This window comes from Hyla sarda, chromosome 5 (assembly GCF_029499605.1).
Source record: "Hyla sarda isolate aHylSar1 chromosome 5, aHylSar1.hap1, whole genome shotgun sequence".
Taxonomy (NCBI): Eukaryota; Metazoa; Chordata; class Amphibia; order Anura; family Hylidae; genus Hyla; species Hyla sarda.
The window spans coordinates 320,096,673-320,111,544 of NC_079193.1; the positions used below are offsets into that span (position 1 = coordinate 320,096,673).

At 48.3% G+C, this 14,872-nt stretch overlaps 1 protein-coding gene across 1 annotated transcript; it reads right to left on the minus strand.

Moving 5' to 3' along the window:
- Positions 1 to 822: 822 nt before the first annotated feature.
- Positions 823 to 11,878, minus strand: LOC130274211 (carbonic anhydrase 1-like). Its single transcript, XM_056522269.1, has 7 exons — positions 11,845 to 11,878; positions 8,164 to 8,361; positions 6,401 to 6,519; positions 5,840 to 5,935; positions 5,626 to 5,688; positions 1,578 to 1,733; positions 823 to 1,184 (listed from the first exon to the last, which is right to left on the minus strand). The coding sequence occupies exons 1-7, from the start codon at positions 11,876 to 11,878 to the stop codon at positions 1,065 to 1,067; spliced, it is 786 nt and encodes a 261-aa protein (XP_056378244.1). The 3' UTR covers positions 823 to 1,064.
- Between the last annotated feature and the right edge of the window lie 2,994 nt (positions 11,879 to 14,872).

Sequence of the window (14,872 nt, forward strand, 5' to 3'; positions counted from 1 at the left end):
TTCAGTCAGGCTGTTCGGGACCACCGCAGTGAAATCGAGGCGGTCCCGAACAGCCCGACTGAACAGCCGGGTTAGTGTCACTTTCCCTTCAGAAGCGACGGTCAGCTTTGATCGCCGCGTCTGAATGGTTAATACAGGGCATCATCGCGATCGGTGATGTCCTGTATTAGCCGCGGGTCCCAAACGTTGATGGCCGCAGGGACCGCCACGATAGGGGTGTATTCGCCGTATAAGATGCACCGACTTTTTCCCCCCAGTTTTGGGGAAAAGTGCGTCTTATACGGCGAAAAATACGGTAATTCCCTCTCTTTCTCAATCATAGTCATTAGAGCAGGGCAAAATGTTAATTATTGTTTCGTGACTTATGCAATGGATAGTACATGCCATGTAACATGATTGCATTCATCTAGGTTAGTTGCAGCTCACCCTGAAGTGTAATCAGTGGATAAGGTAACTCAGTTCTCTAAAAACTGCGAGACCTCCTGACTACTAACAAATAATCAAGATCAATATGATTTACTACCAGTGTCTAAAAGGTGAACGTCCAGACTTTGATATCATATCCAATGTCAAATACCAAGGGGTACATCTTTGGGTATGTTAAAATAATAAATGTAATTGACATGCTCATGAAATCATAGATGAGATGCTTATCATAAACATATAGCTTAAGAGAACATTTCAATAAAACTAGAAAATGTAGATTGTTGCCTATAATGATCTGTTTCAAAGCTTATCTGGATGCCTCCCATCTAACACACGATGGTATTGCCCAATATACAACAAAAAAGTGTTTGTATTTGATTCTTTTATTGTTTTTTTTTTTTTTTTTTTTATGAGCAAACAACTCCGGAGCTACATAATAAATGATAACATCAGTTACTCAATGCAAAGATGAAGAGAGGTTTTTTCCATAGAAACCAGCAACCTATTTTCTTTAATTTTCCTAGTTGCTGCAGAAAGATGTCTGCCAAATGTACCCAGTGATACTGGACAACACCATTGCATTTGCGCTGCACTAGATGAGATGAATGTAACCAGTTATGCTGTGGATTGTTTCATGTTCATGAGAAAGAAGCTCGGATTTCTCTGCCCTTCAGTGGTTGAGTTGGGCGGTGGTTGTCCAGGATCGGAGTTGCTTTTTCTCCATCAGCCAATGAGAGAAGACCACGGAACTGGTTCAACTATGAAGTAAAAATGTTATAAAAGTATTATAACTGCTTGGAGTATAGGACAAAATAAACAAATTCTGCTAAGCAGGGAAGCAAAAACAGTTAAAAGGGGCACATGTGGGTGGTTAAAACCTTGTGTAAACTCTTGCATAATATTAGGTGAATTGTTTCTTTTATTGTTTTCCATGAACACCAAAAAGTCAACCATTTGGCAAAATTTAGCTCATCTACTTTTACAAGGTATCTAGTTTGACAGGTCAAATCCTGGTTGTCTGTAAGAGTTACTGGATTAGTTATTATTGTGGAAGCAACTTTGTAAGTGTGATAACAGGAAATCAGTGATAATGTTTGGGTACATGGTGCCTACATTAATGTGTAAAGCTTCACATTCTTTGTCGTCATTACCTGATCGGGGCTGATATTTATTGGCTCTTTAAATATAATCCAGGTAACACACTCATTCAGTGGTGGGTGGGTCAAGGATCCAAGGTAACTCCAGTAGTCTTTGGATGTAGGAAGCAAGGTAGATGGATCAAAGTTGGTAAAAGCTGCTTGTTTGCCCTAAAAAAATATTATTAATGTTAGTTCACTTCAACATATAACTTTTTTTTAAATTAATTTTAAACTCTACCTTTGAACATATATAAAACACTGTAAACATTAAGTCTTCATGTTGTGCAATGTATGAAAACAGCTCATGTTACTACTTGGGTTACTGATACAGATAGATTTTACCTTCAGTTGAAGGGAATTTGTCAGCTGCAATTCACATTTCAAACTGCTGACACTATTAGATGGCTATAGGGGCAAGAAAACACATGGTACCTTTCATATATCTGTCTGTTCTTTCATAACATATAAGAATGCTTTTATTCCCTGTTGCCAAGTGTCAAAGAGGCTAGAAGTGCTAAGGGCTAGAATGCTTCCTCGCTTGCCTTCCTATCCATGTTCTTGTTTGATTGACAGTCAGCTGGAAGCCAAGCCCTGTTTTACAATCTCACTGTTACGCCTAGCGCTCCGGGTCCCCGCTCCTCCCCGGAGCGCTCACGGCGTCTTTCTCCCTGCAGCTCCCCGGTCAGTCCCGCTGACCGGGAGCGCTGCACTGTCATGGCCGTCGGGGATGCGATTCGCACAGCGGGACGCGCCCGCTCGCGAATCGCATCCCAGGTCACTTACCCGTCCCGGTCCCCTGCTGTCATGTGCTGGCGCGCGCGGCTCCGCTCTCTAGGGCGCGCGCGCGCCAGCTCTCTGAGACTTAAAGGGCCAGTGCACCAATGATTGGTGCCTGGCCCAATTAGCTTAATTGGCTCCCACCTGCTCCCAGACTATATCTGATCACTGCCCCTGCACTCCCTTGCCGGATCTTGTTGCCTTGTGCCAGTGAAAGCGTTTAGTGTGTCCAAAGCCTGTGTACCTGAACTTCTGCTATCCATCCTGACTACGAACCTTGCCGCCTGCCCCCGACCTTCTGCTACGTCCGACCTTGCCTCTGCCTTGTCCTTCTGTCCCACGCCTTCTCAGCAGTCAGCGAGGTAGAGCCGTTGCTAGTGGATACGACCTGGTTGCTACTGCCGCAGCAAGACCATCCCGCTTTGCGGCGGGCTCTGGTGAAAACCAGTAGCCTCTTAGAACCGGTCCACTAGCACGGTCCACGCCAATCCCTCGCTGACACAGAGGATCCACTACCTGGAAGCCGAATCGTGACAGTAGATCCGGCCATGGATCCCGCTGAGGTGCCGCTGCCAAGTCTCGCTGATCTTCCCACGGTGGTCGCTCAGCAATCGCAGCAGATTGCCCAACAAGGACAGCAGCTGTCGCAGTTGACCGCCATGTTACAGCAACTTCTGCCTCTGCTACAGCAGCAACCATCTCCTCCGCCAGCTCCTGCACCTCCTCCGCAGCGAGTGGCCGCTTCTAACCTACGCTTGTCCCTGCCGGACAAATTTGATGGGGACTCTAAACTCTGCCGTGGATTTTTGTCTCAGTGTTCCCTGCATATGGAGATGTTGTCGGACTTGTTTCCTACAGAGCGGTCTAAGGTGGCGTTCGTAGTGAGCCTTCTTTCAGGAAAGGCCTTGTCTTGGGCCACACCGCTCTGGGACCGCAATGATCCTGCCACAGCCACAGTCCAGTCCTTCTTCGCTGAAGTCCGAAGTGTCTTCGAGGAACCTGCCCGAGCCTCTTCTGCTGAGACTGCCTTGCTGAACCTGGTCCAGGGTAATTCTTCCGTTGGCGAGTACGCCATACAATTCCGTACTTTTGCTTCTGAACTATCCTGGAATAATGAGGCTCTCTGCGCGACCTTTAAAAAAGGCCTATCCAGTCGCATCAAGGATGTGCTGGCCGCACGAGAGATTCCTGCCAACCTCCAAGAACTCATCCATTTGGCTACCCGCATTGACATGCGTTTTTCTGAGCGACACCAAGAGCTCCGCCAGGAAAAAGACTTAGATCTCTGGGCACCTCTCCCACAGCATCCTTTGCAGTCTTCGCCTGGGCCTTCCGCCGAGGAGGCCATGCAAGTGGATCGGTCCCGCCTGACCCAGGAAGAGAGGAATCGCCGTAGAGAAGAAAATCTCTGTCTGTACTGTGCCAGTACTGAGCATTTCTTGGTGGATTGCCCTATCCGTCCTCCACGCCTGGGAAACGCACGCACGCACCCAGCTCACGTGGGTGTGGCATCTTTTGGTTGTAAGTCTTCTTCTCCACGTCTCACGGTGCCCGTGCGGATTTCTCCTACAGCCAACTCCTCCCTCTCAGCCGTGGCCTGCTTGGACTCTGGTGCCTCCGGGAATTTTATTTTGGAGTCCTTTGTTAATAAATTCAGCATCCCGGTGACCCGTCTCGTCAAGCCGCTCTACATTTCCGCGGTCAACGGAGCCAGATTGGACTGCACCGTGCGTTACCGCACAGAACCCCTCCTCATGTCTATTGGACCCCACCTCGAGAGGATTGAGCTATTCGTTCTCCCCGGCTGTACCTCTGAGGTCCTCCTCGGCCTGCCATGGCTCCGGCTTCATTCGCCCACCCTTGATTGGACCACCGGGGAGATCAAGTACTGGGACTCTGCCTGCCACAGGAAGTGCCTCTCCCCCCCTCCCAGTCCCGTCTGGCAAGCCTCTGTGCCTCCTCATGGCTCCCGTCCTTGTGTCCCCCTGCCCCGTGCCAAGCTTCACCCTCTGCCCCCCCTCCCCATTCCTACTCCTGCTGTACTGCCTGCCATTGAGGAAACCCTCCATTCTTTCCCGGTGTCCTCATCCCAGGGGAGGCAGTCACCGGACAAAAAAAAGGGGAGACCTAAGGGGGGGGGTACTGTTACGCCTAGCGCTCCGGGTCCCCGCTCCTCCCCGGAGCGCTCACGGCGTCTTTCTCCCTGCAGCTCCCCGGTCAGTCCCGCTGACCGGGAGCGCTGCACTGTCATGGCCGTCGGGGATGCGATTCGCACAGCGGGACGCGCCCGCTCGCGAATCGCATCCCAGGTCACTTACCCGTCCCGGTCCCCTGCTGTCATGTGCTGGCGCGCGCGGCTCCGCTCTCTAGGGCGCGCGCGCGCCAGCTCTCTGAGACTTAAAGGGCCAGTGCACCAATGATTGGTGCCTGGCCCAATTAGCTTAATTGGCTCCCACCTGCTCCCAGACTATATCTGATCACTGCCCCTGCACTCCCTTGCCGGATCTTGTTGCCTTGTGCCAGTGAAAGCGTTTAGTGTGTCCAAAGCCTGTGTACCTGAACTTCTGCTATCCATCCTGACTACGAACCTTGCCGCCTGCCCCCGACCTTCTGCTACGTCCGACCTTGCCTCTGCCTTGTCCTTCTGTCCCACGCCTTCTCAGCAGTCAGCGAGGTAGAGCCATTGCTAGTGGATACGACCTGGTTGCTACTGCCGCAGCAAGACCATCCCGCTTTGCGGCGGGCTCTGGTAAAAACCAGTAGCCTCTTAGAACCGGTCCACTAGCACGGTCCACGCCAATCCCTCGCTGACACAGAGGATCCACTACCTGGAAGCCGAATCGTGACACTCACACCTGAGCACAATTTGTATGCAAAAACGATTTGGAAATATTGGCTTGGCTTACAGCTAGTTGTCCACCAAGCAGTGATAGGGATGGGAGGGGAAGAAAGCAGAAATTATTTTATTCTCTGGTGCCAAGGGTCAAAGAAGCATTCCAAAGCCCCCAAAGTGCTAAGAGCTGGAATACCTTATTACTCTTAGATCTCAACTGACAGAGTCTACAAGATACAGTCTACAAGTCTACAAGATAATATTTTTGGCCTCCATTAGTCTGGTATATATCTTTTCATTTTTACTGTATATATATATATATATATATATATATGTGTGTGTGTTTCTGTGTTTTAATGTACAGTATGTTCTTTCATCAAAGAACATTTAAAGAAATCATTTCAATTAGACACATTACTATCAGAAACACGTGCAGCAATTATTACTAACCTTTGTTTTAATATGGCTTAGTGCATCCACCACCTTCTGTAGACCAGAATGAGCACTACCAACCTAAGAAAAAAATCAATAAATTGCAAATAAAAACATAAATGTGTGTTGTGCTTTTGTGCTGCAACATTGTTTAATAATGCAGGAAGCAGAAATTCTGCTTCTTAATTCTTTAGATACAAAAATTTTAGGGATTAGAAATTAATGTATATACCTGTAAGAAAACAGTCAGCACAGCACATCCATCAAGATTTTTACAGGCCTCAGCAAAACTGGGGTATTTTTCTGCGTTCCAGTGGACAAGGTGCAGCTACAATAAAAGTGAAAAAATCACAAATAAAAATTTTAGAATCTTTTTGGGGGTAGTTGAGTTGACCAAAAAAAACTTCCCAGCAATTCTAGCATTGGGTATTTTTTTTTCTTTTATGGCATTTTATGGTATTTGAATAGTTCAGCCATATTTGGACCCAGTGATGCCATTTACTCTTAGTACAACCTTTAGCAGTGTCTACCAGGAATATTAAGATGGCAGGACTAGGGGATTTCACTAGGTTTACAGCTGCCATCTTAACTGTTTGACACTCCACAATCACATGGTAGGGGGCTCCCTCGGTAACCACCTGAATGCTATTGCCTAACTGTAGCATCTAGGGGGTAAAACAGCTGGGATTGGTGTTATCCCAAATGTTGGCCATGGCCTCACATTGTGAATGTCAGCTTGTGAGCCTGCACCATACTACAAATGTCAGGAATGAGTTGATTTAAGAAGAATTACCTCGGCTGAATATGCCTTCCCATCCACAGTGTGTTCTGATCCAAACTCATTGGTCGGGCCCCAGTGGAAGTGAAACTGGTTTAGCCTGTAGGTTGCTTTGAGTGGGCCTCCTTTAACCACTGCAAAGAACATAATTTTTCGCATTATAACATTGGTAAGATACTTTATAACCTGTGTAAATTCTAGCGGTGAATATATAGTTTTACACGACTGTTCCCAGCCCTATTGTATTCCATGTGTTTAAAGGGGTTATCCACCATAAAGTGATTTTAGTACTTACCTGCCAGACAGTAATGGACATCCATGCTTGTCTTGGGGCTAAATGACTATGTTGTGAGTCCAACATAATGGCTATCTTTTTGTGAAAGGGCTATTTCCTGTTGGAAATCCCTCTGTCAAATGACAAGTCCCATAAGACCTTGTTTGTAAGTGTGAGGTCATTTTTCTCCCTCCCACACATCAGCCACCCCATTAAAGCAAAGTTGTGCTGCCTTTCAAGCTTTGCTGTGAACGATAGACCAGTGTTTTCTAATGAGGGTGCCTTCAGCTATTGCAAAACTAAAATTCACTGCTGAATGATCTGCCTCCCACCCAACGGTCGCTCCACCCACTGAAGCAGACAGGCTTCCTGTCATCTCCTGACTAGTGATGTAATGTCTCAGGCTACACTGCAACCTGGGAAAACCTGAGACGACCGTAATTTTGTATGCTGTTAAAAAATAAACATTGTGGCAAAGATCATAGAAGAAAGGCATGACTACCATCACACACAGGTACAGACACTATATTATGATCTACACTAACTTTACAGCCCCTGTAGCACAGGCAAATAAAAAAAAAAATCCTGGAATACCCCTTTAAGTATAAACCTTAGAACTACAGCAGGTCTAAACATACAACGATATATAAGGACATCTTTGTAAATGACCAGGCCTATCCCATATTCTGGAATACTTTGATTTGTTGCATTTAACTTTTACTTTAAAGGGGTACTCCGCCCTTAGAGATCTTATCAACTATCCAAAGGACAGGGGATAAGATGTCAGATCGCCGGGGTCCCGCTGCTGGGGACCCCCGGGATCTACCATGCAGCACCCACCTTTAGCGGCTTCCGGAACTGCTGGAGGTCCTCAGGCTGAGTCCATCTCGACCACGAGGACGGAGCATAGTGACATCACGGCTCCGCCCCCGTGTGATGTCACGCTCTGCCCCCTCAATGCAAGTCTATTGGAGGGGCGTGACAGCTGTCATGCCCCCTCCCATAGACTTGCATTGAGGGGGCGGAGCATCACATCACACGGGGCGGAGCCGTGACGTCACTATGCTCCGTCCCCGTGATCGCCAGTAATCATACCTGGAGCGAAAACGCTCCGGGCACTGATTCTAACAGGGTGCGCCGTGTAAGATCACGGGGGTCCCCAGCGGCAGGACCCCCGCAATCAGGCATCTTATCCCCTATCCTTTGGATAGGGGATAAGATGTCTAAGCGCCAGAGTACCCCTTTAAATCAGTGGTCTCAAACTGCGGCCCTCCAGATGTTGCAAAACTTAAACTCCCAGCATGCCCTGACAGCCAGCGGCTGTCAGGGCATGCTGGGAGTTGAAGGTTTGCAACATCTGAGGGGGCCACAGTTTGAGACCACGGATTTAACTGATCAGCCATTTATTAGCTTTGCCGTACAAGATTAAGTTATGTCAGGGACTAACAAAGATTGAGAAACCCTCACAGATGCTTAATATTGTGATTTAATATTAATGTCTTACCCGAGACATCTGCGGTATCTTCAGAAACGGCATGGAAAGAGTGCCCAATATTGATGATAGATTTAATAGAAGCTGGACTGTAGTTGATACTAAGAGACTTCAAGGATGCATCAAACTTTGCTTCCTTGCTCTTAATATCTATTGGAGACTGGAAGTTTCCTTGGGCAATGGGATAACTTTTATGCCAATGGTCAGGCCCTGAAGTTAAAAATCAGTGGAAAATGAGTAAATCCATTCAGTTTGTTAGTAAAAATACCTATAAAACTTCTGCTATATACTTACGATGCACATAAACATATAATGGTGCATATCATAATATTGTTGTAAAGTGAATGTTAGTAAAATGCATATGCAAATTGGTTCTATCAGGCCTAACAGATCGAATAAATGCTTACCTTTTTTCTCAGCAGTTTTGGCAATAATGCCAAATTGTGGCCCAATGCAGACTCATATGTCTCCCCAGTTACAGGCTACAAACCAAACCCTGTTAGGGTGCATTCACACCACGTTTTGTACATACGGGTGCCAGATCCGGCGGGGGGAGGGGCAAATTGGGTGCTCCCGTACCCCGGCCGGATCAGCCTGTGACTCCATTTACTTTAACCTTCTGAGCGTTTATCCCGAGCGTGACTCGGGGTTAATTTTCCCTGCCAGGATCGGTAACCCCGAGTCACGCTCGGGGTAGAATTGCAGAGTTGCCGGCCGGGGCGCAATATATATCGCAAAAGCAATGCGATATAGCGATACGGCCCCCGGGAAAACATGCAATTATCTGCTCGGGTCGTCTCCCGTTGCGGGGGCCGGCCACAGCAGGTAAAGAAAAATACTAAAAGTCAGTGTTTCCCTACCAGGGGGCCTCCAGCTGTTGCAAAACTACAACTCTCAGCATGCCCGAACAGCCAAAGGCATGCTGGGAGTAGTAGTTTCACAACAGCTGGAGACAACCTGTTAGAAAAACACTGAGCTAAGTGTAAAAGGAAAAAGGAGTAAAATAAAAAAACATTTTGCTCACCTAATCCCGGTCCCTGCAGATGCCGTTCCCCTCCATGCACTCCAGTCCCTGCTCTCTTCACTATTCATCTTCTAGGACCTTTCCCTTTTCAGCCAATCACAGGCCGCAGTGGTGTAAAGCCTGTGATTGGCTGAAGGGGAAAGGACTTGCTCTGCAGCAAATACACTAGGTTTGAAATCTGCCCGGCAAACCCAGTGTATACTGCTGCAGGACAAGACAAGGTGAGAATGGGGGGGAATGTGACGGGGGGGGGGGGGGGGGGGGGGGGAGAGAATGTGACAAAGGGGGGAATGTGACAGAGGGGAAAATGTGACAGAGGGGGGAATGTGACAGAGGGGGGAATGTGACAGAGGGGGGAATGTGACAGAGGGGGGAATGTGACAGAGGGGGGAATGTGACAGAGGGGGGAATGTGACAGAGGGGGGAATGTGACAGAGGGGGGAATGTGACAAGAGGGGGGAATGTGACAAGAGGGGGGAATGTGACAAGAGGGGGGAATGTGACAAGAGGGGGGAATGTGACAAGAGGGGGGAATGTGACAGAGGGGGTAATGTGACAGAGGGGGGAATGTGACAAGAGGGGGGAATGTGACAGAGGGGGGATGTGACAAAGGGGGAATGTGACAGAGGGGGGTAATGTGACAGAGGGGGGGAATGTGACAGGGGGGGAATGTGACAGAGGGGGAATGTGACAAGAGGGAAGAATGTGACAAGGGGGGGATGTGACAGGGGGGAGGGGAATGTAACATGAAGGGGGGGAGAATGTAACAAGGGGGGGGGAATGTGACAAGGGGGGATGTGACAGGGGGGGAGGGGAATGTGACATGAAGGGGGGGATGTGACATGGGGGAAAAATGTGACAAGGGGGGGAGAATGTGACAAGGGGGGGATGTGACAAGGGGGAGGAGAATGTGATAGGGGGAATGTGACAAGGGAGGGGAAATGTGACAGGGGAGATGGGAAATGGGCGGGGGGGGGGGGAGAGATGGGAAATTCAATGCAAAAAACTGTACCGCTTTTGGTACAAATTTGCAGACAGAATCATACCGCCAGGGAGGTTAATGATCCGATTGGAGTCAAACGGTGACTCCGGTCTGCTGAGCCGACCGGAGTTACCATTTGACTTCAGTCGGATCATTAAAGTAAATGGAGTCACGGGCTGATCCGGCCGGGGTACGGGAGTTTGTCCCTCCCCCCGCCGGATATGGCACCGTATGTACAAAACGTGGTGTGAATGCAGCCTTAGATCCAGATTCTATAGTCATGATTGACTCGACTTGCTCCCTTTTCTTGCTCAGAAAGCAGCAGAGGGCTCAGATGAGCGAGAGTAACGCAAGACTGCAGGATCCATCTACACAGGATTTGTTCATCATCTATAATTGTGGAGACACATAGGTCTCATTTACATTCTTAATTAAAAAAAATGGATGGTAAACCTCTCAAACCTTTACAGTAAAGAAATAAACGTAATAATGTAAACTTTAAAGAGCTGTATTTACTGCTAAGAGCTGCAGGCACATCTAGATAGGATATGGGAGGGGGTAGGTTTTTAGATTGTGGGGGTCTGACCGCTGGGAACCCCACAATCTCCTGCAGGGGACCCTGGCTGTCCCCGGAAATGGAGCAAGTCGACCCCTGCTCAAAGCAATGGCCAACCATCTCTCTGCATGTGTGTCTATGGGAAAGCCAGAGATAGCCAAAGGCTGTATCTCCAGCTCTCCCATAGAGATACATAGAGGGGTCATGTCTGCCGCCGCTTTGGGCTCTGGGCTCTCATGCAGGAGATCGCGGAAGCTCCCAGTGGTCTGATCCCCCGAGATCGAAATCTTATTCCCTGTCCATTGGGATAAGGCATAAGTTTTGCTGCATGATAGTTCTCCTTAAACTGACATACACCTTCTTGATATTTGGCTGATAAATAGAAAGGAAATATAATAAGGATTGGTAAAGTTTGCTTTTATATCCCTACATTTATCTTACAGTGTCTGCTCTTCGGAAATACAGCTGACAGATTCCCTTTAAAAAGGTTTGCAGCATTATCCTATGAGGAGTGATGACATTTATGTACATAGTATAGTGCCACCTGGAGTCCAAAGTGTATAGCAAAGTATGCCAGACCAACTATTGAGCTGAGTGCTATATCTGCATAGTGATCCTTTTCTTTACTGAAGAGCATCTAAAAGAAAGAAGAAGCACAACCTCTGCAGTAGCATGGCAGTAAAACTGAGAAGACTTCTTACGCAGGCAAAGTAAGAAGGAATGATATTGTCATCTGCCAGAAGTGGAAGTAGATTGAAAATGTCCAGAGGCCAACTTTAGCAGCCCAGATTAGCTGCAGCGCCAATGATAAAGAGATAAAACAAAGTAATCAGATATGACTTTATGATTAATGGGTCTAAGACCCCCGGGACTCCCCCAATCCTGAGCATGAAGGGTCCACAGCTTTGATATAGTAATATGTGCTCTCATGTGCTCTCAGTGGCTGGACTGCCTGTGATCTGACACATCCCCTTTTCTGATAATAGGGAATAAATTATTTTAACTTGGAATACATCTTTAAGTTTGCATTTTTAGCTCCAAATCTACAAGCAGAAGCCCTTGTACAAGTCATAAGATACAGTGTATATGCTGCACTGATTCATCCGTACCAATGTGCTCACCAGTGCTTACCATTATGTGCTTCATAACCCCAGTCTGAGCTCATGGTTAAAGGGTTGACAGAGCTGCTTCTTCTTCTGATGATGATGCACTTTACTGACAACAGTCGCCAATATATATAGTCGCACTGTTGGCACGTTATACATGGGTTTATGTGCCTAGTCTCATCTACGTATGACACAAAGGCAGTAAAAGATTTTCATGACAATTTGAAGATTACACAAAGTGATGACATTTACTCATAAACTACTGCAATGGAGCCATAGAAAATATGTAAAAAGTTATAACCTCTGTGACCTTCTTTAGTGCAAATTCATGGTCCTCTGGCTTGCTATTTTTAAAAGGGACTTTTGGGGTGAGTGCCTCACCGCACATTAACTAAGCATGACTAAAGCTACGTATGGCCATAGGCAACTAACAATACCAGTATGGATTAAAAAAAAAAAAGTTGTATGGAGTTAAAATCACAATTTTTTTTAAAACAAGTATGTGTTAGCGAGTCAAACCAGATCCACATTGAAGATTAAATACAGATATAGGGTAGGGAAAGAAAAAAGGAAACATGCACAGTTGAAGCCAGGTTTCCATAGCATTCATAGGGCCCCAAAGCAGAAAAAACAAAGGAATAGGTACAAGGCAGGTACCTTCAGTCTAGGGCAGGGGTACTCGACTACTCTTAGAATAGGTCCACTTACCTGGGTCTGTTGTCAGGTGATGGTCCCAGCTGAACACCAGGAGAAAATACAGTGCAGTTGCATGACTAGGGGATCATCCACATCCGCTGAGCCCAACTACCCCTCCCCTTAAATATTATATTGTGGTAGAAAAAGGCCACATTAATTAACATATAAAAATGTTATAAACAATCAGGTAAACATTAGCTGTTAAACACTTAAACAGTACAACAATAGTGCAAAAAACCTTCCCTGAACAACTATGCCACCTATCCGGAGGGGGACTTGGAGGCATCACGACTTCTTCCTTGGCTCTCCTACTTTTCTCTGGGTCATCCCTCACCTGACCCCCAGGGCATCCCTTTCAGGGTCCACTTCCCATTTGGGACCTCTCCCGCAGGGGTTCACCACAACCGGCTGGGTACCATCCCAGCCTCACCATCCCATTCTCCGAGCCTCCGGATAGACTCACTCCAAGTGCCTCCAAGTCTGCCATGATGACAGCGTGTGACCCCTTAAACGCGGCCATCCACCCACGACCGAACTGCTCGCTCCACCACTTCCCTAATCTCCCAAGTCCACAAGTCCAGTTCAAGTGCACCCCATCGGACCCCAAAAATCAGATAAAGCCACCTCCAACTCCCTGTAATGGACTACTAAACCCCCATTCCGGGCAACAAAGTGGCCCACCACCCTATTCACCTTTGCCCGAACCTTATTTAAACTAAGAACCGACCTTGCCTGGTGCCACACCAGGCATGTGACAATATCGGACCATATCACCATGATCCCAGAAAAAGACAACCAAATCCTTAATAGGTCCAATTTAATGTCACTCATCAGAGATCTGGCCTCCCCCCCAGATTGTTTCCCCCTGCATGCAGCACCAAAACATCCGGGGCCCAATCCAACTCCACATAGGACTGTATGAAAGGGTGAAAACCTGTCCAGAACAAGCCCCCTTTTTCTAACCACCGCACCTGAGCCTCCTAACACGAAAAACCCAACTGCCGACGGCAGACCTCTGCGTCTCATATATGAGTGGCCCACAATCCAAACGAGACAGGGTGCAGCTCCTGCCAGACAAGAAAACAAAGAAAAACTTAACAGAACAAGTAACACACAACCCCCCAACAGCGCTCCCCATCCCCGAACCTCACAACAGATGAGGATGAACATAAATCCAAAATCTGATTCCGAGCAACCTATCCTCCAAATCACTTCCGGCCCCAACCCCCACTGGGAGGTCTCCATGGCCGCACCAATCCTGAAGGAGTGTTGGCCCAACCTAACACCCCCAAACATAGCTGGAAAACCCAGACAATTTGGAACCAAGGCAAAAATTTGCCCCCCTCATGTATCAACAGCGGCCCTCCCACCAAGGGGCGGACCGCAACATGCTCCCGAAAACAACCCACAGGGCACATAACCGAGCCTCCCAATGGCGCCAGACACTCAAACCCCCTACCCAGCTGATCGGTCTTAGAGCGGCGCACACAACATGCCATGAAGACCCTTCCTCCCACACATCGGAAACCAACAAGCCACCTGCCGATGTCTTGCTAGGAGAAACCAACTCTGACACCTGAAAAGCCCCCAAAAAGGCTAAAGAAAAGGCCAAATGAAAAAACACCCCCCCCCCCACCAGTGCACCACCCAAACCCCCGAGCAACACAAAGGAGACCAGCCTCCTCGACTCCCGCACTGCTGCACCCCTCCAAAAACCACTGGCCGCCTGCCGCACAAAAAATAACTTGGTCATGTCAGGCAACCCCCTAACCTGTAACCATAATGTCAATGCTACTGTCACGATGCCGGCTGGCAGGTAGTGGATCCTCTGTGCCAGAGAGGGATTGGCGTGGACCGTGCTAGTGGATCGGTTCTAAGTCACTACTGGTTTTCACCAGAGCCCGCCGCAAAGCGGGATGGTCTTGCTGCGGCGGTAGTGACCAGGTCGTATCCACTAGCAACGGCTCAACCTCTCTGGCTGCTGAAGATAGGCGCGGTACAAGGGAGTAGACAGAAGCAAGGTCGGACGTAGCAGAAGGTCGGGGCAGGCAGCAAGGATCGTAGTCAGGGGCAACGGCAGGAGGTCTGGAACACAGGCTAGGAACATACAAGGAAACGCTTTCACTGGCACGATGGCAACAAGATCCGGCAAGGAAGTGCAGGGGAAGTGAGGTGATATAGGGAAGTGCACAGGTGATAACACTAATTGGAACCACTGCGCCAATCAGCGGCGCAGTGGCCCTTTAAATCGCAAAGACCCGGCGCGCGCGCGCCCTAGGGAGCGGGGCCGCGCGCGCCGGGACAGGACTGACAGAGAGCGAGTCAGGTACGGGAGCCGGGGTGCGCATCGCGAGCGG

What these genes read in the sequence shown, in the direction of transcription:
- LOC130274211 (XM_056522269.1), bottom strand. Translation starts at nt 11,878, where the DNA reads ATGAGCTCAGACTGGGGTTATGAAGCACATAATG. An exon ending in AGATACCGCAGATGTCTCGG is followed by an intron (nt 6,520 to 8,163) that starts GTAAGACATTAA and finishes TGTTCTTTGCAG; the next exon opens with TGGTTAAAGGAGGCCCACTC. An exon ending in TGCTGACTGTTTTCTTACAG is followed by an intron (nt 5,689 to 5,839) that starts GTATATACATTA and finishes TTTTTTTCTTAG; the next exon opens with GTTGGTAGTGCTCATTCTGG.